We start from the raw sequence: 26380 nt of genomic DNA on the forward strand, positions 1-26380 counted from the left end.
AGTACTAGGAGTAGATGAGTAAGGTTGCCAAAGGCTGGACCTAAATAGCAAAGCAGATGTACTTTTAGTATGCTAACAGTACAACTGATGCTGATTTCCATTTTTGCTTTCAGAATTCAGTTTTTGAAAGTAGATCCTTCACTCACTCACCTGGAATAAAAATTGTGTACTCATCAAGAATCACATATGAGGCAGTATCAGGACTGCTGAGCTTCTCACAAAGTAAATGGCTGGCTACTTTTTTCTCCTCTGAAAAATCTTAGTATTGTTACTAGTAGATTAACATTGCTTTCTGAGGTTATTGGCTTGTTTTGAGCAAATGTGTTTCTCTTCAAAATAAGTATTCACTGTTATTAAATTATGCCGATTAGTGGCAATGAAATTATGAAATATTTTATTGTTGAAATATATATATTGTAATACATAAATTCATACTTACCAAAGTTTAACTATCTGATCTTAATGAGTAAATCTTAGCTTTTTGATAAAAATATTTTCTTCCACAGAACCTCTGAATTTTCCAAGAAACTTCCATTAAAATCACAACAAACTGGCAGCCTAATTTTTCACTAGTAGTCTAAAAACAACTGGAGTTCTGGTTTGTTCTGTTTGTTGAATCACACTGCAGTTTGAGAAATCAGTCTTTAGAGATCGTGCTGTGTTTCCATAGCAATGACTTCAAGTTATAAAACCAACCCTGAAGGCCAGGTCTTGCTCTCAGATGCATAGTGCTCATTTCATTGTATTAAAAGAAGAAAAATAACAACAAACCACCTGTTATTTTATTCGCTCTATGCAGAGCTAGCAATACACCTTTTCAAAGTTTTAAAAAACATCTAACTAAATACAAATGCCTTTTATATATTCTAAGTAGAGATGATATGCAATTTAAAAACAAAACTTACTTTCTAAAAGTGATAAATCTGCTCTGAATGCAATAGCAGACATCAACATTATCTAATAAAACAGATATAGTTTCCTCCAACATGGATTTTTAGTCAATGTAATGTACACTATTCCTTCATTACGATCTATGTTGAAAGGAGTTCCATTTACTCATTATCAAAATTCTCTAATTATGAAAAGTTCAGTAAAGTTACACCCATTCTTTTAGAGAAAAGACTGTAGAAAGTGAACTTGAATATTCTGATTGCTTCTGACTCTCCACGCTGCTTAATGGGTAGGATCAAGAAGAGAGCCATTCTGTATCACTCCATGAACACCAACAGGCTCAGGTCTGGAAACTGCTTAAAACTGCACTAGATTTTCTGTGTCGTACAAGGGCAGTTCTATTTTTCATGTATAAATGAAAAAAAAATTGTGCGTGCATATGTTTGCATACATATATTCAAAGACCAAAATTCGTTTCAAAAATGTCCCCATTTCTGAATGTGCTAAGCCAGCTTTGAACAACAGCAATAATGGGATATACAGAATTCTCATGGCTTTCAGTAAGATCATCACACTGTAAAGTATCTTCTTTCTTGACTCCAGCTTAACAGCCTGTACCTTTCTATTTGTAAAATACTGAAACAATTATGATAGGCGCAAGATATTTCTACTCCAAATCTACCAGCAAAGCGGGCCAGGGAATTAATTTTTTCAGTTAAGGGTATCCCATTATTTTCACAGTACTTTTAAAAAACTGAAGTTTAAAAAATGAAAGCTATAGGTGCTTTTTGTTGTATTACTGTTTCTTCTATCTACACTGCCCAGCTGAAGAAAACAAACCTGAACATAGTCTTTCTTCCTTATCTTTCACATAAAGAATTTATCGAATCTATATTCCACATACCGTATAGAAAGTGATCAGATTAGGTAAACAAAAAAGGCAATAAATACTGTTTCATTGTTATCTCTTTATTCTGCCTTAACTACAGGGAAGAGTCACTTACAATGTGATACACAAAGGATATATGAAATGATGAAATTATTCAACATTTTAAAACACTTCTGATTCATGTACAGAAATACACAGTACTGATTATGTGTGTGAATTAGCTTTAATTTCTTTCTTACCAATGTAGTTAGTTTGCTGGGAATAACAAGACCTATTTTTCAAATACCAAGAAGGTAATTTCACATTTCTGTGAAATTAAAGTAAAATGGCAGCCCTTACTTTCTAGGGTTTTTATACCTGAACAGCAGAATATACTATCCGAAAGCAACACATACTTCTTTGACCCCATTGTAGTATTCAGTTGTAAACCATTCTCCTGCGAGGCTAATTATTTGTGCACCCCTACCTGTTAAACTTCTGCATGAACTGTAAATTCAATTTTACTTTGTCAAAATAGTCATACCTCAGGGGAAAAAAGATACCTGCAACACTACGCACTAGTGAACTCACTTGGTAGCCTAATAAGATGTAATACAAACAGGCCTAAAAACTTCAGGAGTATCATCTGTTTAAAAACATAGTGATAAGCCTGTTGTTTTCAATCTAATTAAATTCTACACACATTGTAACAGAAAAGTAAAAATTCACTTTCCGAACTATTAAAAAACTTATTACACACTCCATTTAAATAACAATTTTTGGGGATGTATTTATTGTTCATGAAAGTATTCATACATAAGCAACTAGATATTCTGTAAACATCACTGGGAGTCAAAAACATTGCTTACTTAAAAGTAGCAGAAAACAGCTGTAATTTTAATAAAATTATATAGTACTTTAAAAATAATGACTTCAGTTATATGCACATATATAATATATATAAATAGACACACACACACTTGTTTTTATATATGCACTTAAGCAAATGCATCTCTGCCACAGCCAGGTAGGGTATTAATTTTTTTTTTTTTATCATGTTCTATACATAGCAAAAACACACTATCCATTTACAACAAAATTATACCTATACAATATCAAATTCATATCAGGCTTTTCTTCAGTGCCAATAATCTTGTAGATTCTCTTCACTGAATATTACAACTATGAAGTCTTATAAATACAATCATTTTAGAAGTTTATGCAACATTTAACATGCTGCTCAAAAGTAAAAATTGGAATGAAATACTGACACTATCTTAAGCAAGCAGAAAGATGAGGACCAATATTTTTAAAATACCTTAAGACTGGAAGAGAGATTTTTAGCTTACATTGTGGTAAATAATCTGTCTGTAAATACTTTATTTCGTCTTTTCAAACACATAAGATTCACAAAAAAAAAGTGCCCTAAATTAGAGTACATCCTTGTCCTTGTGCCCAGAGATGCATTCTCCTACTAGCAACACAGTGCTGAAAACACTCCTGTGAAATGTTTTCAAGAGAACCCAAGAACCATGTGTAAAATGTGTTAATTCAAACTATGCAGAGTGCATACATATCAACTCTCATAACTAAAGTGAGTTCACTAAAGACCCTTCTGCTTCAACAACCTCTTAAAAGGCAAATCATTGGCACCTCAAAAGAAAAGCACGAGACAAACAGGATGAACATCAGCACAGAAACTACATTCACAATACTACTACACAATTCTACAGCTTGCCACTGGAACAGGAACAGCATATGCATGTGTTCTTTCCCTCAAAATCCAGTACAAGTTTATAGATCTGAGAAACATGCATTACTATACAAGATTTAATATATATTCTTATTTCGGAGAAGATGTATTAAGCTTCACTTCTGAGACAGCTCACAGAACTGGAACAATTTACTTGATCACAAATGACAGAAGCAGAAATGAACCTATAAATTTTATTTTAAAAAGAAGTTCTCCTTTACCACAGAGTAACTTGTTACTTGTCTCAGAAACCATTTCCCCTCTGGGGATACTCAGTCAGTACTATGTGATCGATAACTTCAGGTATTTCTATATTTGCAGAGGCATAGCATGGCATGTTCTCTATTAAAACTTCCCATAGTGCTTCTTCCCTGATCCATATAAATGTAGTATATTACTATAAGTACTTACCAAGATGCGTCAAATGCAATAAATCAGTGTAAAAATATTAAAAGTAATCATTATAATTTTATTAGTCAAGAAATAATAGGGGTGTGAAGGCAAAGTGAAATAGGATCTAGATACTCCTTAAATTCCATTTACTATCTGAACCTAATAATAAATATTCTTCCCTCCTTTCCAATTTCAATTGCATATCAGAGTATTTTTTTTTAACTGCAACTGTAAAGCTTGGAGCAATTACCTTCTAAATACACTCACCTTCCCCTCCCTCATCCCAATAACTGTGCACTTGTAACAATCTTAGTCCTTTGCATTTGTACAAATCCTTTCCCACTGACCTACTATTACTGAAATTTCCAAAAACTATCATGACTGCAGAAGCAGTCCACCAGCAACTCTCCATCCCCTACAACAAGTAGCAGCACTAATATTTGCTCTAAGTACAGAGAAAGTATTGCGGAGGCAGGTGCTGTAGTTCTAGTAGCTGCTATTCCATCAAATCTCCTTAGAATCACCAAATTATATTCTAACCCCCAAAACATTTTATCAGGCTGCATATTTATATTTTAAAGCACATAAAAATACAGTAAGTGCTCATTGACGATGAATTTCTAGGCATTTCATTTTCATTCTTTTATACAGAAATTCTGTAAATTCTTTTAAAGATCCCGCTAGACACTGGTGTGTCATGGCCCATACTACTTCATGGCAAGGGCTAAGTGATACCTTTACAGCAATTACAGAAGTCTTTCAGAGTAATGAAGATCCATTATACTGTTAACATAAATTACATTTTAAACAAGACAGATCACCCCTGTTGTACAATACTTTACAACAAATTTCAAACGTTTCTGTAAACAGCAAGAAAACGAGCAACTTTTATAGTCATGGAGAAAATAAACTGCCACCAGAAGAAAGTAGGGAGCTGAAAGCTGAGTGCAAGGTTGCCAAGACTAGTAAAGTGCTCAGACAACTACAGTGAGAAAAGACCGGTGGGTGACAAAAGTTCAAGCACTGGAAAAACAGAGAGACCTGTCCTTTCAGGCTACATTTCAGAAGATTTTTTTAATAATATATGTAATATTGATATGCAATCATTAATAATTCCCTCAGATTTAAAATAAATATATGTGCTCTTTGGGCTGTAAAAGCATGAACATATAAGAAAAATTATACAAAAAAATGTAAAGCTATTTAAGGGATTTATAGTAAAAGCGTCTAAATCAGTTTCCTTAATAAAGGGAGAGAGTGGTTAACTTGGAAGTGGTAAAAGTCTAACAAATGCTTCATATGTCTCAGACACTATTTTGTGACTGTGGTCATAAGTATATCTACTTCAATTTATCCACCTGAGCATAAGCAAAACAAAATAAGCATTAGTAAACTCTTCTTTCAGAAGCACTTTGGAGTTTGCAGGAATGCAGTAGAAAAATGCAGAAAATTGTGAAGAGATATTAATAAGACCCCAATAACTCTAGAGGTGCGCTTCAGCACGCCAGGTTATACATCTGTCACCCAATTTCTGGATTTTTTTCAAGTAGCTGAGGGCATTGTATGACACCTCATCTCTTTAACAACTGCAAAGAAATGACAAGAGAATTATACTGTAAATAAGACACACAAACAGATCTTTTCCATACCAGAAAGACTAGAAAATATTAGTAGTAACTGGCTTATGTTTATTTGGAATAACAAAGGTTTCTGGAAGAAACATACTGTTTTGTTTTGTTTCTTTTTTAACCAGAAGTCCTCACATTCACCTTAGAACTTCATGGAGAGTATACTGTGAGAACCGAGTAAGAAATGTGATTTCCACGGGTCCTGCTGAAATCAGTGGAATTCTAGTGGTCACAACAGTTCCGGCACAGGAACTAAAACACAGGATCGGCACCTTGTATATAAATTAAAAAAAACAACTAAAAGAAGCCACTTTGTTATAGATTAAACACTTGCTGCAAATAAAGAAAACACTGCAATTTCTACAATTCCAAAGTTCAGGACTGTTCTATGAAGTTGTAAGAAAATGCCAAAAAAGGATTGCTGAGGAGACACGTGCACGTGACTCGATCCTTTCAAGCTTCATTAAGAAAACCAGTTAATAATCACATTTGAAAGATGAGATTCTTGGGTCTGAAACTACTCATTTCCAGCCACACCACAGTATTAAGGGTAGTGTTGGTAGGAGGTTATCTGAACAATAACAAGATTTTATTATCTACTATTCTGAATCCTGGAACCAGATGAACTATACGAAATATAGAAATCTCAGATATCACATTAAACTAATGGGTAGTTGATGTCACTGCTACCAAACTGGACTGCTCCTAAATCAGAAACAAAAAAGCATTTCCTAAAAACATATTTATTGTAGGACTAGTAAGACACTAGCTTCAGAATCTTTAAACATTTTAAAAAACAGTAGATTTGTGTCTGCAGTCAATTAGCAGACAAGTATAACGATGGAAGTTTTAGCACATTTTTTGCATGTTTAGGGGTTTCTCCACCTCAGAAAAATATTTTCCTCGCTCAGTTTCAATCAGTTGTTTTTGGGTTTTTTTTTAAGTCAAAGTAACATAGAAAAAAGTTATGTTACTGGTCAGTATCAAGCAATCTGCAAAAGTCTGCACCATGTACCAAACAGAACAAATGGAAGTAAACTAGAAATCTTTCACCAGTTCTTTAGAACTCAATCCTTCAAATGCTTTTTTCTTAAAAAAAACACAAACCGAAAGTCACTAGTGTTGCATCACGCGTACCTCTTCAGTGTTTTTACCACAAGCTGGTTATATGTCAAGAATTCCTTGTGCGCAAAGCATTAAACACAGTAGATGTAGATTACTCCACACACTACAGACATGCATTCTGCAAGAAGCTATCAGGATAAAAACTTGGATTAGAGCATCACTTTGATTAGAAACACAACTACAAGAATAAAGGAAGTATAACTATTCCAAATTTTTGTTCTACTTTAGTCATGTAGAGTTATCCCATGCAGATGTTCTGGAAGGTCAGCATGCAAGTTACAAATTTTAAAAAAACCCACAAACACAAAACAACAACAAAAAAATCAAAACCCCAGCATTTTCCCTGAATATTCTTGAACTATAATATCCAGTAAGAAAGAAATGCCAATATTCTCATCGTCTTTTTACTCTTCAAAATTCAAATTCAGTAGTAGTGCATATACAGTCAAGAGATACAATATTTTGAACATATCTACAATAAAGGCATTTAATAACAGATTTTTTAGCTCTCCATTTCTTCCTCAGTGTAGTCAACACATTAGGAAACAACTGCAGCAGGAATAGCTCACATAAGCCACTGTTCTTGTTCTTTTCTGTACTTTTCAGACCACTTCTGCGTAAGCTCTAGGTAAACATTCGGTTTATGGGGCTTATAATCAAGGTAAACCATCTGTCCAGTCCGTTTGGGGACAGCTTTTTCAATCTGAGTTCCCTCATGCCATTCATTAAAAGATGTAATAGAAATAATTTCTGGCCGCACCAAAAGGGCTGCACTGAAGGCAGTCTCATAGTACTTCCCATTGACGCGATTACGGGTGTTGTGGTTGTTCCATGGTCGGATGCTGGTATCAATATACCCTGGTCCCACACTTGGAATAAACATTAAGTTGTTACTGTCACAAAAGGCTTTTAAACTTGCCCAATTATGATGAGATGAACCATAAGAGAAGCCATTGGTGGCGAAGTACGTGTACATTCCATCAAATCCGCTTTTGTGGATGTCATGCTTATGCCTTTCTTCTACAAGAAGTGCAATGAATAATGCATCATATGGAGTATTTCGAATAGTCTGGGATCCAGAAACAGTTAAGAGATTTGCCCATATTTCAGGAATTGTTACGTAAGAATCATAAATATAGAACATGGGAAGAAATCTGCCTGTGGTGGTCTTACGCCTGTAAAAGGCTGGATGGCCTCCATATCTATGAAGCAAACAAGTATTGTTAAGACAAAATTTGTTATTTGGAAAATACTATTTTACAATCCGAGCTGAAGACTTTTCCTAAAAACTAATTTAAAAAGACAGTGCATGCGCTTCAGAACATAGCAATTTATATCCATTTTCAGGCTAGTGTTTGCTTAAGTATTAAATAACGAATCTGCAAAGAACTTTTAAAATACTACAAATAGTAACCTAGCATCAAACTATGCTATAGATATTAGTTTTCTCTGAAGGGCAATTCTCTAATTCAGTATGAAATAAGACAGTCTCAGTAGCACTGATGAACAAAACAATTAGTAGCTGTACAAAATTTGTCAAGCTGTATAAAAACCATTAAAGGTCAACACATTAAAACTCTAGCTGCTAGCTTGTCACTATAAAAAAGTATGTTTAATTTATATATCATGTAGCTAATACTTTAACTGTTTTAATCTGAAGTATCATGACTTGAGATACTAATGAATGTTGAAAGCAATTTACATTTGAGTATCTATGTAAAAATTCACACTTCAATATCTAAAAAACAGACTGAATTTTGTACCACTGAAATACGAACAAAGTTTCTTACAGTTTTCTTCAGTCTCAGTATGCATTTTTATATATTCTTCTAAGCTTTAGACAATATACAGAAGTACCCTAAACCAGCATGTAACAAAGCCCAAAGGAAACAATTCTGAGAGCACTCACTTGTCAATGATGTATTTGATGTTGTGGTACATACTGCGATCATCTCTATCTTTATAAGGTTCAATATGAAAAGTGACCTGAAAGATGAAAACATAGCAACACAAAAAACATAAAATACTACTGAATACATGGGCACCGCATATTAGATGAAGCAAGTACAAGTCATATTAAATATAGGTCTTCTTTACAGAGCAAACATTTTCATTAGTCTACTCTGAGAATAATCCAACCCTAATTTAACTCCTGCACTGCTAAGATTAGAAGCTTCAGATTCAAAGAACTTTGATAATAGAGTAAATATTTAGTTTTTCACACTTAAACAAAACACTGCTTTTGTTTTCCTTAGGCTACAGTGAGTACTAAGCATGCTTCAGAAAACTTAAACTATAGCAGAAACTAAAAAGTGAAATAAAATATAATCTATCTGAACGTCAAAGAACTGATCAACCAATGAAATATTTTAATATTTAATTTCTAAACAATGTATTAAATTTGCTAAAGATAATTCACCAAGGAGAGATTTCAGTGTCAAAATAGATTTTAAGATAGAGGATATGAAAACTTTAATTTAAAATTTTACAGATGTATCAACAGCAATAAACTCCTGGAACTAAATCTAATATAATGTACTGCTTTGAATTTCAAGCTTGGAGCTTATGGAATTGCTTAAATTATGTATGTGAAGTCATTTCAATGTAAAAATGCCATTGTTTTCACATATAAAATTAAATGGAAGAATATATTAATCAACTAGTTTTTCAGAAGCAATTTTAGAGCAGAATGCATTTGATAAAGTCTTCAACAACTCTGCAACAGCAGGAAATTCAAATTGTAATATCTATCTCTACTAGGAACAAACTATAGAAAAACACAGTGTTAGACTAAATCACTAGAACTGAGAGGACATGTTGAAGAGCACTATAATTTCATATTTCATTTCCAACCATCAAAACCAGGAAAATCAGAAGGACATATCTTTTAGCAGACTTGTATTCAGCAGACATAACAGAAATGTATTTTCTATGTTGATTCTGGTCTATTGACATTGCTAACACTTAACTGTAATAACTTCCTAGTGCGAGAATGTTTAAAAACATTACAGTGAAGGCAGCATTCCCTGGTAGCATCTATACTTAATATCTGTATTCCACTAATTATTCCAACCAATAACAGTTCCATCCATATTCCAAACATTACCATACTATCACATGCATTTTCCTTGGTAGCTTGTTTCATTTTGCCTTGGCTCCTTTGAGAGACTTCAATGTTAACTAGTTCTTTTAGGTGAGAGCAAACTCCATCAGATGATCTGAAAATTTTGGGGAAGAATAATACTTTTTTTTTCCCCCAATAATTTACTGCTACATATGTGCAACTTATGTCACATAATGCAATTCACACAACATCTTTAACAGCTGAAAAATTACTTCTGTATCTGATTTAATCTTCCTACTTTCCGCCTGCTTGTCAAAGAATGTAGAGTTGCTACTAGTGACAGGAAATTTCTCTGAGAATCTGCAACTTACATGACCAACTAAAACAAGAGCAGATGAACAGGCTGTATTTTTAGTCCCCAGTACAGACAACATCCTCCAGAGATGAAACATACAAAGCTACTTAGATAATTTAAAAACTGAAATTTATTACTTGGCAAGACTAAAAGGCAATGCACTTTTTCTTTACCCCATGGGAAAATACAAGTTTTACTTTAAAAATAAACAAAACCAAACCACAATTTTAGACTCTACTGATCAACCCACATAATCTTTAATTGATTCGATATTTCACCTATTTCAGGTAGCCAGTAATTTAGCCTTTCTATCCTGTCATGCCCTGGAATAACCTAAAGTCAGAGCAGCACCTCTCTGACCCTACTGTCCAAGGCAAGTGTTCCTGATACCTTCTGGAATAAAGGCATTCATTCAAATGATAACTTCTGAATCCCTCTTTATTACTCATAGGTGCTTGCTCCTGACCTCTATGATCAGGCACCAGCAAGTTCTGCAGTAATGCAATAAATGAGGTTAGTCTTTCTTCTTTTTCAAAGTTCCTTATAGATCATTGTATTCCATACTTCCCTCAACTCCCAAGACTCATCTGAAAACAGCATATTGTCTAATTTTAAAAACTGTTTCCTAACAAGAAAAAAATCCACAACACCATACCTTAGACTCTGTAAGCTGCAGATCTGAACCAAAACAGAAAAAAGGCAGATTATGACATTTATTCTAGTTATAAGTTAATATCGTTTAGGTCTTATCATAATTCAGTGTAATTCAAAAGGCACTTATACCTACTTCTATGAGCCAAAAGAAGTGCAGCGTAACAGGAGACAGAAACAGATGCCACCATTACATGACAAGCCTCCCTAATCTACACCATGAGTCAAATGTAGTAAACTCTTAGCAAGGTTTACTTTCCTAAGTAGTCCTATTTTCTGCATCTTAAAAATATTTTACCTTTAGATTGTATTTGTGTGCATAATCCAAAATAACAGGCACCAAATCATCAGTTGGTTCCCCATTTTCATCAGCCATACCTGGTGGGTACCATGAAAGCACTATTACACCTGAAAATACAAAACTTAAGTTTTAAATCATGCTGTTTAACATATAACATGTACATTATAACATTGTCATGACTTATTGTTAGATATGAAATCTACAAACATAAAGAAGAACTTAAAATTACTTTTTAATCAATTATGAAATCTCAGTATACTTAACAGTTGATTTTCACTTCTCTCTCTGTTTAAAAGACAACAAAATATACAGTAGTAAGATCATCTGTCAAGGGAACAGATCTGTGTTCAGTGTCCCAAGCCTAACACCAAGGGCCATTCCCTCCCACTTTTCAGCACAGCGTCCTGACCTCCAGGTTGTACCAATAGGAGGAGAATGCTCCTAAGGCATTATAGCTATGCCACAGTAGAGCCAGAGAGTATCGAGATACATAGGGCTAGAGAACACTCAAGAGATGAGGACTATGCATGTGACGGAAGAGATTCTTGTTTTATGAAACTTTATTCCCCACTATATTTATGCATTGTACCTCTGGCTCTGTTACAAAACAACCATTTCATATTAGAAGCAGTGACTGTAGTCCCACAACTTACTTTCTTGCTAAAAGCAGTTACTATGGTGTAATCCACCCTTCCAATAATGTGAAATTAGTTTTTTAAATGTATTACCTAAAAAAATGCTTGAGTATCTCTCAATAATTTAAGGATGTTACTATTCCTGTCAAAAAAGATGACAATGTCCCTGTTCTGTAAATTTTCCTGATGCTCTCCACAAAAGCAAAAGAACACATACCTCTTCAGAAAGGCTAAACCCTTTCCTTCTAAAATAAAATGCTGTCAGTTAACTAGGTTTAGGTGTGTAGCTGGAAATAATATCAGTATGTATCAGTATATATATAATATATATATAATATATATTATATATATTATATGTATATATCAGTATATATATAATATCAGTAATACATGAAATGCTGATACAGGAATATTTTCCTAACAATATTACCTAAAACATATGGAAGAATAAGTCAATGTCAATATTTTTAACTAGGTAAAGATTTAAGTATACAAATCAGGTCACTGAGATAGGGAAGTATATACTCTAAATTCAATCTATTTTACTAACAGTATAATATTTCTAACAATTTCCAAATAAACAAGTTCAAAATTATGAAAAAGCATAAATTAGAGTGAATACCCAATCATCTTCTAACATCAAAAACCAGAAATTTGAGCTCACTATACACAGAAGTTAGTTCAACTACCCCCAGCACATTCTCTCCACATTTTGTCAAAAAAAATCACAAATAATAGGCTAACTATCACAAGAGATATAGTCTGCTCAAAGACTATACAAATGTAATATTTGACTGTATTTTATCACCCTATCTTTTATTCACACAAAAGAAAAGGACAAAATTCAAATGTATAAGATATAAAGGACAAGTGGACAGCAGCAACAAACTCAGGTTACACTCAAGGTACCTTGACTACAACTTCTGTCAAGACCTTCTTCTATAACTTTAGGAAACAGAGACAAGTTCAGGAGACAGAACTGTTCATCAAGGAACCTAAACTCATGTTTGCATTGGTCTTTCCCTGAGACAGACTACTTAATATTTTCTTTCCTGTGGTTAAAACATAAAGTTATGTACCACTTTAGGAGTCTAAAAAAGGATGGACTCGATACCAAAAACCATAGCATAAACATGTTTAAAACCAGAGTAGAGTCATTCAGGACAAATGAAGGACTTCAAACTGGACTATCACTAAAACAGGCTACTACTAAAAAATAGATTTCACCAAGCAATCTGAGGAATAAAATCCATTGTATTAATCTGTTAAAAATTAGGAAGTTAATACATAGAAAAGAATTGTAAAATATAGAATAATACAAGCAAGCACTGCATAACATTCCTGCTGCTCCAATCTCTTCTATGCCTTTGATCATTACACAATATTGGCTGAAAAAAAACACATTTCTCTCCTTTTGTAAGATCCTTGATAAAGCCTCAAAAAAGGCTAAAAGAAAAATAATTATTTGACAGAATGTAAAATGCAGCCATGGATTAGACACTGGCTAAGAGACAAAACAAAGAAACTGTGAACAGTCAATCTCACAGTACACAAAAAAATGAACAAAGTATAATTCTTTTTTTAGTAAGACGCAATATTTGAAGCAACGACCTGAGGAAAACAGGTTGATGATTTATGGTGGTCAAATCTAGACAGAAGAGAACAAAATCAAGTCTATTTAAATCCTTAAGTCAGAATAACAGCAGAAAAAAAAATCACTTTTGACAAATATCAGTAATATGTTACAAAGAGTATGTCACAGGAAGCATGAACTACTCATTCACATGCCTGAGTTTTAAATGGAAAACTAACGTAAGCTACTAAAAAACTCTTATTTTGCAAAGCATTTTACCTAGTATTTGGTGCCTTTTCCATTAGCAGTTCAGCTTTATTAGACATTTGTATTAAAAGGATGAGATGCATCACAAATTCTTCTAAAGCTACATGTGTGCTCTCTGCTTTTATCACACTATCATGCATTATTTTGCTTTTGATAAGACTAAAAAAGTGCTTACTGGCAACTAATACCTGAGATTTCTCTGCAACAGTTTTCCCACTGTTGCTGGTGTTCCTGTTAATGGAGTTATTGTATTACTGAAAAGGGTAAGAAATTTTCTACATTTGTATTAACCCTTGTACAAAATACAGGTTAGGTAAAGAACCAGGAGAAAACAATAATCAAGAATAAACATGCAAGTAAACACTACTAATGGGAATATAACAATTACATTAAACCTTAATGCTTATGTGAATGACAGTGATTTATTTCAAGGTGATTAGCACTCTGTATACTGCTATGAGCTCTGGTCATGTCACTCCAACTACATTTACAAAAGCTGTTCAGAGTTTAATATCAGCCTATAGGACTGCTTATTTTAAAGATGATGAACATAAAAAGGACCATGAAGCCCAACAACAAAGAATGACACCAAAACATACTGAATATTCTTATGTATATAGTCCATCTTATTTAGAGAAAGGGAACATCAATTTGTAATGAAAGAAAAATACTTTCAGACAAAGAAATAAACTATAAGTAGCTACAAGTACCCAAGTTCAAGAAGGTTTGAATTAGACATTTCTATAGCTAATGAGAACACCTATAAATAAACTGCATAAAATATAAACTGTATAAAACCAATAATCCTACATGCGCTTTGACATAGGAATTAATACATAATTGTGATTACACACACAAAGGACTCAGAAAAAAACCCCACTCCCACTTGAACAGAATGCTCCATAACCATGTTAACATGATTTAATGAAACCTATTCTTAAAATTGAAGTATTCATCTCCAAAAACAAAATAAACGGACAAGACATTCTTAGCAATGGTTTCTGTATTTTCTGTGTATGTAATCGTTAAGTCATGAAATGCATGTACCTACAGAATTACAAATACAGTTCTTGCGTTTCTGTCCTGTTACACTCATCAGACACAGCTTTGAAGATGTAGGTTTTGGTTAGGGGTTAAAACTCAGAAACATAAAGACATTTACTAGTTTCAGACATTTCCAGAATTACACAGAAAAACGGAAGAATGCATCAGTTGTGTTCATTCACATATTTAAGGCTGGATAAATGAACAACATGCTGAAACATTAACATTCATTACCAGTTGAAGCTGCACGCATTTGTTTCATGTGGGCTTCTATGACAGAAGGGTCTTTGGAACTGTAAGATCCGAGTTCAGGATAAAAGTTGGACGCAATGTCCTCAGGAGGATTATGCCTTCCCTTTGGATAATTGTTTGCAATTTTGGGATCCCAATGTGGCAACAAGGGATGGTTCCAGTGAATATATTTACCATCAAACTGTGGATTCCCAAACCAACTATAGTAGAATATGTGAAAGTTATAATTAGGAGAAGACAGCTCTTCTTCCAGCTTGTTTACAGGAGGCATAGATGCTCTCATAGTATTGGCTGCGATACTATGTAAATTACTGACACGTGTTACAGTATCTCCTTGAATCCTGTTCAGTGAATTCTGTTTATTGTCTAAGAGCACTGTCCGTTGTTGAAGCTCGGGCAACAAACCAAGTCCAAATGGATCCCCAAAGCCTGCTCTGTCAGGTCTCAGAGTCTTCAAAGCCATCATTATGGAGCAAATAAACAAAATAAAAAGCAACAAAATGATGCATGTTCTTCTGCGAAATCTTGCCATGATGTCATAGTTCAGAATCCGAATAGAAGGATTTGGGCTGCAACTGATCAAAAGACAAATATTTTAAAGTCAGATTTCTTATTACCTAATTCAACAGTATGAAATGCTTCATAAAGTTTCTACTTCAGGTTCTGAGGTTCCACCACCAAGGACTCAAATATTTTATAAACATCTTCCTTCTGAACTTCATTGTTTTCCTAACCCAAATAAATCCCATGAAATGGAAATTCTGGTTACCTTTATTTCAGAACTATCATGTTTTGACAAGTCTGATAGAAATAGCACAGAAAATAGAAGAAAAAAATCAGAAGCCATGAAAGAAGAATCGCGTAGCAGAACAAGAGTAAAGAACAAAATGGCATATGACAGAAGGACAGTTTATGTACAGAATCCAGGTTTCATTTACTAACCTGTTCACTGGTTTCAGACCAATCACATCATGTTTAGTTAAGATAGTTAACATATGTGCATACAACACATTGACTAAATACTTCGACAACTTAAACTCAAAACAATGATGCTCTGCAACTTTACAGATCTAAAATTCTAATTTGCTTTCTGAATTATGTAAACAAAAAACAGCACAGCATTAACCAGAAGGCCTGAAAGTTAGCTGCTGGCAGCCTGTCAGTGCCATGTCACAGCTGTGTGACACTTCATGTAGAATTCCAGGACTAAGTTCAAAACAAGACCAAGAGTACACAGCAAGATTTGAGCCCTGAAAGCAGGGGGAAGAAAATCAGTGTAATTGAATGCCCGATTACCTTCTTTCCAACTTTTATTCCTGTTCAACATTAAAAAAAACAGAGCCAGAGAAAAGGATTAACAAAATTTTGTTTACCACAGAATTATGTGGAACCAGATTATGCATCAAACTGAGAACACTAAACTGGAAAATCTTAGAATAATTTTCTCATTCAACAGCCATTAGATGTAGCATAGCTGCGATTTTGCATTTGTCATTGACTTCCAAATTTTACAATCTTACTTTAATTTACTGATATACACATATCATTTTAAAATACTTATGAAGTGTCTTATCTTAGTTTCCTACCAATATTCTTTACTACTGTTAAAGCACACTAACATATAGCTTAGTTGTCACAAAACTCTATTTCTTACTGCTGTGATAATTTTAGATAAGACATTTTAAAATATGCTTTTTAACAAGACGGCCTGAACTGGATTAGCAGTATGACAGTGCCAAAAAGGGAAGTTCTGCTTCCATTTCCACTCTTAATCTATCTATCCTGCTGTCTACTTTTAGTTACCTCTCGGATTCGTCTGGTTTTTACAGTAAGGCCACTCACACACTTCAACAGCAAAACCCTGTTAACATCTCAAAAATAAACAACAAAAAAAACCCCTATGCACTTTTACCTTGTTAGAGAGCTGACTCAGCTGAATGAGTATCACAGGACTAACGCCAACAAAAGAACCTTTGGTACCATCAGGGAAAATGATTTTATGGCACATATGCTTATAGTATTTAAGACTTTTCATTAACAGATTTCACAACACTTTACATCAAATTACAGGATTCTTTTTCTATAGCTCACAATCCATCCCAAGACCATAGAATTTTGTCAAAGACATTATTTGGAGTACAGAACATTTTCTTTCTAATAAGAAATTAAATATGTTCAAATACTTCTACTATTTCTCCAGACCTTTTCAGCCTTCTTTCTAGTCTATAATGCTACCCCTCCCTGGGAGTTTAAATCAATTTTCAGATTAGACAAACTGAAGTTTTCTAAAGGGTCAGAACCTTTTTTTAAGTGAAACAATATTATTCACCTGGCTAATATATTAATGTATTCAGTTTTCTTTAATTCAACCCAGATGCTATTAATCTTCACCAACTAACATACAGGACTGCCAGTGATATATCAGTTCTGCAATTATTATTTTATCTCTTCTGTAAAAAAGAATTCATGATGGTAATACATACAATTAGAATGTTCATGACGTCCTTCATTTGGGCTTTCCTATTCCATATTGAAGAAACTACTCCTTTTTCTTCTTTGTTTGACATATCTGCTACTAAATTCCTCCTCTATTGCATCAAGATTTCACTGTCATGAAGTGTTTTTTCTGAAGTGTCAGGAACTGATCTCAGCACTTCATGTTCTTATTTCAACAAGTACTTTTTCAATGGAATATTTATCATGAAAGTACACTAAAAAACGAGCAGCATACTTACTAAAATTTGACTAGCATCAGGACAGACCCTGGTCTACCGCAGCATATTATAAACCTCTAGTATGCTTACACGAAGGCTCAGCACTAAAGTGCAAAATTTCTAGAACAAGTAAATGATATCTATGGCAAATGCCTGCATTTTGGGAAGACACCAGCCTCAAGGATGATGACATAATTCAGCCCTGGCATAGATACCTATACTGTAAAAGCTGCATTGAAGAGCTACAGGTTGGCAATGCTTGCATTATGTCATTTAATCTTGTTCAGAGCTACTCTTTAGAGACAGTGACAGATAAATTATGCTCATCAACACCAGTGCCACAGCAGAACAGTAATACTGCGGAAACAGACTGAGCAAACATGCCACATGAAACAGCTGCCTGAAGTTATGCCTATCCTTGCAACTGGAAAAGTCTTAGAATACATTGCTGATTCAACAGCCATTAGAGACGGCATAGCTGTGATTTTGTATTTCTATCACGGACATACAAATTTCAGAATCTGACTTCAATTTACTGAGGTACATAGGTCACTCCTACATATTTATGAAGTGTCTTGCCTTGGACTGTTGGGTGCATTTGGATCTAACAGCAATTCCCTTTCTCGGTAGGAAAAAGTCAGTCTGAATAACTTCAGCTTTATGCAGGCTGAGATCTCACATGCAGACAGTTACGCTGGCTCATATGATGACTTGTTAACTAGTAGCAGCTTTTGGATTCTAACCCCAAGTTTGTTGACCCACGTTGGTGTACCAGCCAAAAATGTAAGTAGTTCAAGCTCCTTCTCTTGCCTAGTGAATTCATTCTAAAAGAATAAAAAAATTTGGTCACAGGTCAGAAGGAAGAATGAGTTAGACTAGATCACCAGTTTCTGCTTATGGGCAAAGAACAGGTCCAACGTAGAGCAATGATTTACTGTAACAGTTAGGCATCTACAGCTCTTTGTAGCTCAGAGACTTCCCAAACAAAAGGTCACTTCTTTGTACAATATGAAAAAAACAACCGTTTAGAAGCTCACCTGCTACTTCAATTTGATGTCTCTAGTTCTCAAATCAGAAGGCAGACTAAGAAAGCATTTATTTACATTTTTAATTATTATTTACATTTGCTACTTCACTAATAATTTAATTGCTTCTATCTTCTGACAGCCCAGCTCAAGTGCGTTTACACCAATGCCTGTAGCATGGGCAATAAACAGGAGGAGCTGGAAGCCATTATACAGCAGGACGGCTACGACTTGGTCGCCATCACAGAAACGTGGTGGGACAACTCGCATGACTGGCATGCTGTCATAGATGGCTACAGACTCTTTAGGAAAGACAGACCAACAAGGAGAGGTGGGGGAGTTGCTCTACATGTGAGGGAGCAACTGGAATGCATTGAGCTTGGCCTGGGGGCAAGTGAAGAAGGAGTTGAAAGCTTGTGGGTTAGAATTAAGGGACAGGCTCACACAGGTGACATTATGGTGGGTGTATACTACAGGCCACCTGACCAGGAGGAGGAGGTTGATGAGGCCTTCTACAGGCAGCTGCAAGCAGCCTCACAGTCACAGGCCCTGGTTCTCATGGGGGACTTCAACCACCCTGACATCAGCTGGGAAGACCATACAGCTAGGCATTCACAATCCAGGAGGTTCCTACAGAGCATCGATGATAACTTTCTGATGCAAGTGGTGGAGGAACCAACAAGGAAAGGCACGCTGCTGGACCTCGTGTTAACAAACAAGGAGGGACTTGTGGAGGATGTGAAGGTTAGAGGTAGACTCGGCTGCAGTGACCATGAAATGGTCGAGTTCAGGATCCTGTGTGGAGGAAGCAGGGCGATAAGCAGGATCAAAACCCTGGACCTCAGGAGGGCTGACTTTGCCCTCTTCAAGGAGCTACTGGGAGGAATCCCGTGGGCCAGGGCTCTCGAAGGCAGGGGGGTCCATGAGTGCTGGTCGCTCTTTAAATAACACTTCTTCCATGCAAAGGAGCAATGCATCCCCCTGAGAAAGAAATCGAGCAAAGGAGGCAGGAGACCTGCATGGTTAAACAAGGAGCTTCTAGCGGAGATCAGGCAGAAGAGAAAGGTCCATGGAATGTGGAAAGAGGGACAGGCTACTTGGGAAGAGTACAGAAACGTAGTGAGAGCATGCAGGGATGCGACGAGGAAGGCCAAGGCTCACCTGGAATTGAAGCTGGCAAGGGATGTCAAAAACAACAAGAAGGGCTTCTTCAACTACATCAGCAGAAAAAGGAAGGCTAGGGACAACGTGGGGCCGCTGCCGAATGAGGCGGGTGTCCTGGTGACGGAGGATGCGGAGAAGGCAGAGCTAATGAAAGCCTTCTTTGCTTCAGTCTTCAGTGCTAAGACTGGCCCTCAGGAATCCCAGGCCTCGGAGGTAAGAGAAGAAGCCTACAAAGAGGACGACTTTCCCTTGGTCGAGGAGGACTGTGTGAGGGATCGCTTAAGTGATCTGGATGTCCACAAATCCATGGGCCCCGATGGAATGCACCCACGAGTGCTGAGGGAGCTGGCGGATGTCATTGCTGAGCCACTCTCCATCATCTTTGAGAGGTCCTGGAGGACAGGAGAGGTGCCCGAGGACTGGAGAAAGGCCAATGTCACTCCAATCTTCAAAAAGGGCAAGAAGGAGGACCCAGGGAACTACAGGCCGGTCAGCCTCACCTCCATCCCGGGTAAGGTGATGGAGCAGCTTATCCTGGAGGCCATCATGAAGCAAGTGGAAGAAAAGAAGGTTATCGGGAGTAGTCAGCATGGATTCACCAAGGGGAAATCATGCCTGACCAATCTGATAGCTTTCTACGATGACATGACTGGCTGGGTAGACAAAGGGAGAGCCGTGGATGTTATCTACCTTGACTTCAGCAAGGCTTTCGACACAGTCTCCCATGATATCCTCCTAGGGAAGCTAAGGAAGTGTGGGCTGGATGAGTGGTCGGTGTGGTGGATTGAGAACTGGCTGAATGGCAGAACTCAGAGGGTTGTCATCAGCGGCGCTGAGTCTAGTTGGAGGCTGGTGACAAGTGGTGTCCCCCAGGGGTCAGTACTGGGCCCAGTCTTGTTTAACTTCTTCATCAACGACCTGGATGAAGAGTTAGAATGTACCCTCAGCAAGTTTGCTGATGACACCAAACTGGGAGGTGTGGTAGATACACCAGAAGGCTGTGCTGCCATTCAGAGTGACCTGGATAGGCTGGAAAGCTGGGCAGAGAGGAACCTGATGAGGTTCAACAAGGGCAAGTGCAGGGTCCTGCACCTGGGGAGGAACAACCCCATGCACCAGTACAGGCTTGGGACGGACCTGCTGGAGAGCAGCTCTGCGGAGAGGGACCTGGGTGTCCTGGTGGACGACAGGTTAACCATGAGCCAGCAGTGTGCCCTGGCTGCCAAGAAAGCCAATGGGATCCTGGGGTGCATCAAGAAGAGTGTGGCCAGCAGGACGAGGGAGGTTCTCCTTCCCCTCTACACTGCCCTGGTGAGACCTCATCTGGAGTACTGTGTCCAGTTCTGGGCTCCCCAGTTCAAGAAAGATGAAGAGCTACTGGAGAGAGTCCAACGGAGGGCTACAAGGATGGTGAGGGGACTGGAGCATCTCCACTACGAGGAGAGGTTGAGGGAACTGGGCTTGTTCAGCCTGAAGAAGAGAAGGCTGCGAGGGGACCTTATAAATGCCTACAAATATCTGAAGGGTGGGTGTCAGGAGGATGGGGCCAAGCTCTTTTCAATGATGCCCAGCGACAGGACAAGGGGCAATGGGCACAAACTGAGGCACAGGAAGTTCCGTCTGAACATGAGGAAGAACTTCTTCCCTCTGAGGGTGACGGAGCACTGGAACAGGCTGCCCAGGGAGGTTGTGGAGTCTCCTTCTCTGGAGATATTCAAGACCCGCCTGGACAAGATCCTGTGCAGCCTACTGTAGGTGACCCTGCTTCGGCAGGAGGGTTGGACTAGATGACCCACAGAGGTCCCTTCCAACCCCTACTATTCTGTGATTCTGTGATTCTGTGATCAGGTTCTCTGACTTTCCCTTTAGAGAAATTTCTAGTCTGTACATTTCATCACTATCACTAGATACATTTAAGCATTTTTGAGGTGTTTCTTTCTGTACTGTTTCAGCTCCACCACATCCTTCCTCTCTGAGATTAAGGGAACGTATATGAATACAGTGTGACTTTCAACACACATCCTAAAACTAAAATTGCATTTTTATTTTTTTAATTTTGCTCCCTATCCCTTTGCCAAAAATTTCTGCTTGCTATCAATTCAGTTCACAGCTCATGTATGCAACCTGACTACAGAATTATTATCATTCCTAAATCTAGTTCCCGAGTAGTAAAAATGAGTTCAGAGGTCATTACCATGAAACCAAAATTGTTTTCTTTACTCTGTGCATCGTACTATATATTTTTTAAATAATTTAATTATTTGAAAAAAAAGAAAAAAATTTTAATCACCCAGTCACTCCATACTGGAAATTTTTGGCAAATTTTCCAGTGAAAGGTGCCTGAAGAAGCCAGGATCTTCAGTTAACTCTGTCAATGTACTCTTCACTACCACACACTTATCCAAATCATTAATTGTTACCTTCAGGTACAGACTGAAAGCACAGAAGTCATCGGATGTCTCTTGTTTTCTCCTTTTATGATTACAGATACTACAATTTCCTTCATTGCACATCAGAAAAATATGAAGCTTTACCGTGAAAGGGCAGAAGCTATTTATCCATAACATTCAGTCCCCTTCTCCAAAAAAGCCTTACACAGTTATTTTACTTCGAGTTTGCAAGCTGTTATACAGACTTAAAAATGCAAAATAAATGTAAGTATATTTACCCTCTATGACCATCTCTATTCCAAATTAATTTGTTTCTTATATGGGAAGAAATAGTATGAAACTCATCCCAGTTGTACAAAATCTCCAGCTGTTCTTCCCAAAACAACTAATACCTCTGTGAAAACAAAAAAAAGCATCTGTGAAAAGCTGAAGTATTTTCTAAACTGTTCCCCAAACTTAACAGCAAACCTGCCTCATGGATAACCTCTCCCATTCAAGCTCGTACTTGACTGATTTTTTTTTTCTCCCTCACTGCTGCTTTTTATGCCCTTAAGTTATCCCGCAGGCAAACCTTCTGTTTGTCCCTTCTGCTATATGAAGAAAAAAGTGTACAGATGGACGCATGACAACAGAGCTTTTTTCTCCCATCACGTTTCCCAAAACAAGGATGGGAGGATTTAGCCAGAGGAAGAAAGAAAAAAAAAGGAGTTAACTGCTCTAGATCATTTTGGTCATACGATAACTCCGGTTTCAATACTCTGCCCTATGGGTTGCTTTTTCCAGTTTGACTGCTTCCAAAAGCGAAATATGCAATGCAAAGAAAGTATGCTCAGATAAACCAGATGTATCTGTTTCAGTAAGCACCAGCAAATACTGTAATTTATTTGTTCTGATGTTCCTTAAACACAACAAATGGAAGTGCAATACAGAAGAGAGCTCTGAAAACCCGACTTTCTTGATGCAAGGGTAAGGTCATCCAAAAGTCAATGAGGTTGGTAGCTCACAGCTGCTATCAAAGCTTCTCAGCTAAGTTTTCTAAGCTTGACTTCTCCTACAATTCCCCAGCTTGAAGAACTGGAAAACTCTGAAGTGACAGATCAGCTCTAGACAGAGCTGGAGCTTCTAGGCCTTCACAACTCTTCACTCCGGAGCTACAGTGCAGATGTGCACCTAGAAACCTTATTTGGCTCCCAACTGACTGACCAGGTGAGATATAATAAACTTCCCCGAGGGCTGGTAACAGCCTGCCCAAACCACCAAGTTCACATAGCACATTCTGTGCTGGCGAACACAACTAATGACAAAAAGCAACAGAGGCTGGCCGTACCTCCCTTGCGAGAACCTCGGGAGTGTTTCTAGTATTAGAAAAACTGGGAAATTTCTCAAGAAGTGCCTGGTTAGGAAAAGTCTTTCGAAAAAGACTGTTTAAAAAAGTCCTTGAAAATCATTAGAGATGGAAGAATACTTTACATATGGCATGCAGACACTTTATAGCTATACTTACATAGAATTGCATATATTTTTAAGCACTTCCAATAAAACAAGGTTTCTTTTTGGTCTACCCAATTTAGAAAGAGGTACTTGAAACACAACAATTCTAACACGGATAACCGTGTCATTCACAACACAGGGAACGTGACTTTTTTCACTAACCAGGTTTGAATTTCACAAAGATACCAGAAAGATCAAAAACCAATCCTGCTGCACCTTCTTCGCCCTAAGCGTAGTAAGGCAGCCTCCAGCATTACACTATATTTAATATACAGGAGTATTCAATCTCAAGGCGCCAGCGCTCTCCTGCCCTGCGAGGACACCGAAGCCCCCCGCGCCACTGCGGACCACGGCAAGCAGGCAGCCCGCAGCCCCGCTCCTCACCGGCAGCCACCGGCCAACCGGCCTCCCGGGGCAGCTCGCAGCACGGGCAGCCGCGCAGCGAGGCCGTCTGATAAAAGAAAACAAACAAACAAAAAAAAATGCTGAAAATCAGCACCAGGCTACCAAACCGCGAGCGCTTACGCTTCCAACACCACCGAGCCAAGCGCCCGCGGCTCTCGGCCGGACACCGGCCCCCTGCCAGAGGCCCCGGCGAGAGCCGGGAGGGAGAGCACCGCCCAACGGCCGCCCCCGGCCCCTCCGACAGCGGCTGCGGGCGGGGGCCGGCGCCTCGCCCCCCTCTCCCGGCCCCCGGGAGCCCCAAGGCTACGCCGCGGCGCCCGGCCCTGTCCGTCGTCTCGCTGCCCCGTCCCCTTCCCCAGCCCTGGGGGCCGGAAGCGGCGCCGCTGGGGCCCGGCGAGGGCCGCCAGAACCGGTGTTCCGCGGGCCGCCGCCCGTACTCACCCTCCCGAAGCGGAGGCGCTGCCCGGCGGGCGGGACGGGGGCGCGCTCGCGGGGCAGCCGGGCGCGGCGGCCGGGCCGGCCGGGGAAGGGCTCCGAGGCGTGATCACACCGGGGGCAGAGGCAGGCGCGCATGCGCCGGCGGGCGGGCATGCGCGGGGCCAGGGCCGCGGCGGCGTTGCACCGCGGTGGGAGCCCTGCGGTTGCTGTGCCGTTGTGAGGCCTCGGGGTCGGCGCTGCGGCCGTGCGGAGGGGAGCCGAGCTCGTCAGCCCGCCTGCGGCCCGCTGCGCGCCGGGGCTTCCCGGCTGTTCCCTCTGAGAGGAAGGGACACGAGCAGCTGCGTGCCAGGCCTCCTCGGGTTATGAAATGACCTTTTTTTACTCGGAAGGCCTAACTGTTCTAGAACTCTTTAAAGTTATTTCCTGGGGTGTTGGTTGCTTTTCAGCTGGGGAAGAACTTGCACAGTGGTAGTGGCTGGATGCAGCCTGTGGCTTCAATCTGTGGACAGTGCACGACACTGTATAGAATCGTAGAATCACAGGTTGGAAAAGACCTTTAAGATCATCGAGTCCAACCATCCACCCAACACCACCATGTCCGCTAAACCATATCCCGAAGTGCCGCATGAACACATTTTTTAAACACCTCCAGGGACGGGGACTCCACCACTTCCCTGGGCAGCCTGTTCCAATGCCTGACCACTCTTCAGTAAAGAAATTTTCCCTAATATCTAAACCTCCCCTGACACAACTTGAGGCCATTGCCTCTTGTCCTATCGCTAGTTACCTGGGAGAAGAGACCAACACCTGCTTCACTACAACCTCCTTTCAGGTAGTTGTAGAGAGCAGTAAGGTCTCCCCTCAGCCTCCTCTTCTCCAGACTAAACAGCCCCAGTTCTCTCAGCCAATCTTCGTAAGACTTGTTCTCTAGACCCCTCACCAGCCTCGTTGCCCTTCTTTGGACATGCTCCAGCACCTCACTGTCTTTCTTGTAGTAAGGGGCCCAAAACTGAACACAGTACTCCAGGTGCGGCCTCACCAGTGCCGAGTACAGGGGCACGATCACCTCCTTCCTCCTGCTGGCCACACTATTCCTGGTACAAGCCAGGATGCCATTGGCCTTCTTGGCCACCTGGGCACACTGCTGGCTCATGTTCAGCCTGCTGTCAACCAACACCCCAAGGACGTTTTCCACTGGGTATCTTGTGTAGAAGTGGCACCTCTGCGCCACTAAGGATGGCAGTTTGCATTAAAGTAGGGCGCTCAAGATGGTGATGCATTGAGAAAGTCACTGCGTTGGGGTAATTCATAGAAACATAGAATGCTTTGGGTTGAAAGGGATCTTAAAGATCATCTAGTTCCAATCCCCCTGCCATGGGCAGGGACACCTTCCACTAGACCAGGGTGCTCAGAGCTCCATCCAACCTGGCCTTGCACACTTCCAGGGAGGGGGAAGCCACAGCTTCTCTGGGCATCTTGTGCCAGTGCCTCAGCACTCTCATGGTGAAGAATTTCTTCCTTATATCTAGTTTAAATCTACCCTCTTTCAGTTCCAAGCCATTACCCCTTGTCCTATCACTGCATGCCCTTGTCAAAAGTCCCTCTTTAACTTTCTTGTAGGCCCCCTTCAGGTACTGGAAGGCTGCGCTAAGGTCTCCCTGGAGCCTTCTCTTCTCCAGGCTGAACAGCCCCAACTCTCTCAGCCTGTCCTCATAGGAGAGGTGTTCCATCCCTCTAATCATTTTTGCGGCCCTCCTCTGGACCTGCTCCAACAAGCCCCTGTCTTTCCTGTGCTGAGGGCTCCAGAGCTGGATGCAGGACTCCGGGTGGGGTCACACCAGAACAGAGTAGAGGGGCAGCATCACCTCCCTTACCCTGCTGGCCACACTTCACTTGATGCAGCCCAGGATACGGTTGGCCTTTTGGACTGCAAGTGCACATAGCCAGGTCATG

General features: G+C 39.1%; 1 protein-coding gene across 2 annotated transcripts; it reads right to left on the bottom strand.

Moving 5' to 3' along the window:
• Positions 1–1844: 1844 nt before the first annotated feature.
• Positions 1845–24500, bottom strand: MANEA (mannosidase endo-alpha). Of its 2 annotated transcripts, XM_075414350.1 has the most exons (6): positions 24431–24492; positions 22372–22487; positions 14783–15375; positions 11027–11136; positions 8568–8644; positions 1845–7860 (listed from the first exon to the last, which is right to left on the bottom strand). In XM_075414350.1, the coding sequence occupies exons 3-6, from the start codon at positions 15330–15332 to the stop codon at positions 7224–7226; spliced, it is 1374 nt and encodes a 457-aa protein (XP_075270465.1). In that variant the 5' UTR covers positions 15333–15375; positions 22372–22487; positions 24431–24492; the 3' UTR covers positions 1845–7223. The 2 variants fall into 2 exon arrangements, with proteins under 2 accessions (XP_075270465.1, XP_075270464.1); XM_075414349.1 differs by lacking the exon at positions 22372–22487 and having other exon boundaries at positions 24431–24500.
• Between the last annotated feature and the right edge of the window lie 1880 nt (positions 24501–26380).

Source organism: Opisthocomus hoazin, chromosome 2, assembly GCF_030867145.1.
Source record: "Opisthocomus hoazin isolate bOpiHoa1 chromosome 2, bOpiHoa1.hap1, whole genome shotgun sequence".
Taxonomy (NCBI): Eukaryota; Metazoa; Chordata; class Aves; order Opisthocomiformes; family Opisthocomidae; genus Opisthocomus; species Opisthocomus hoazin.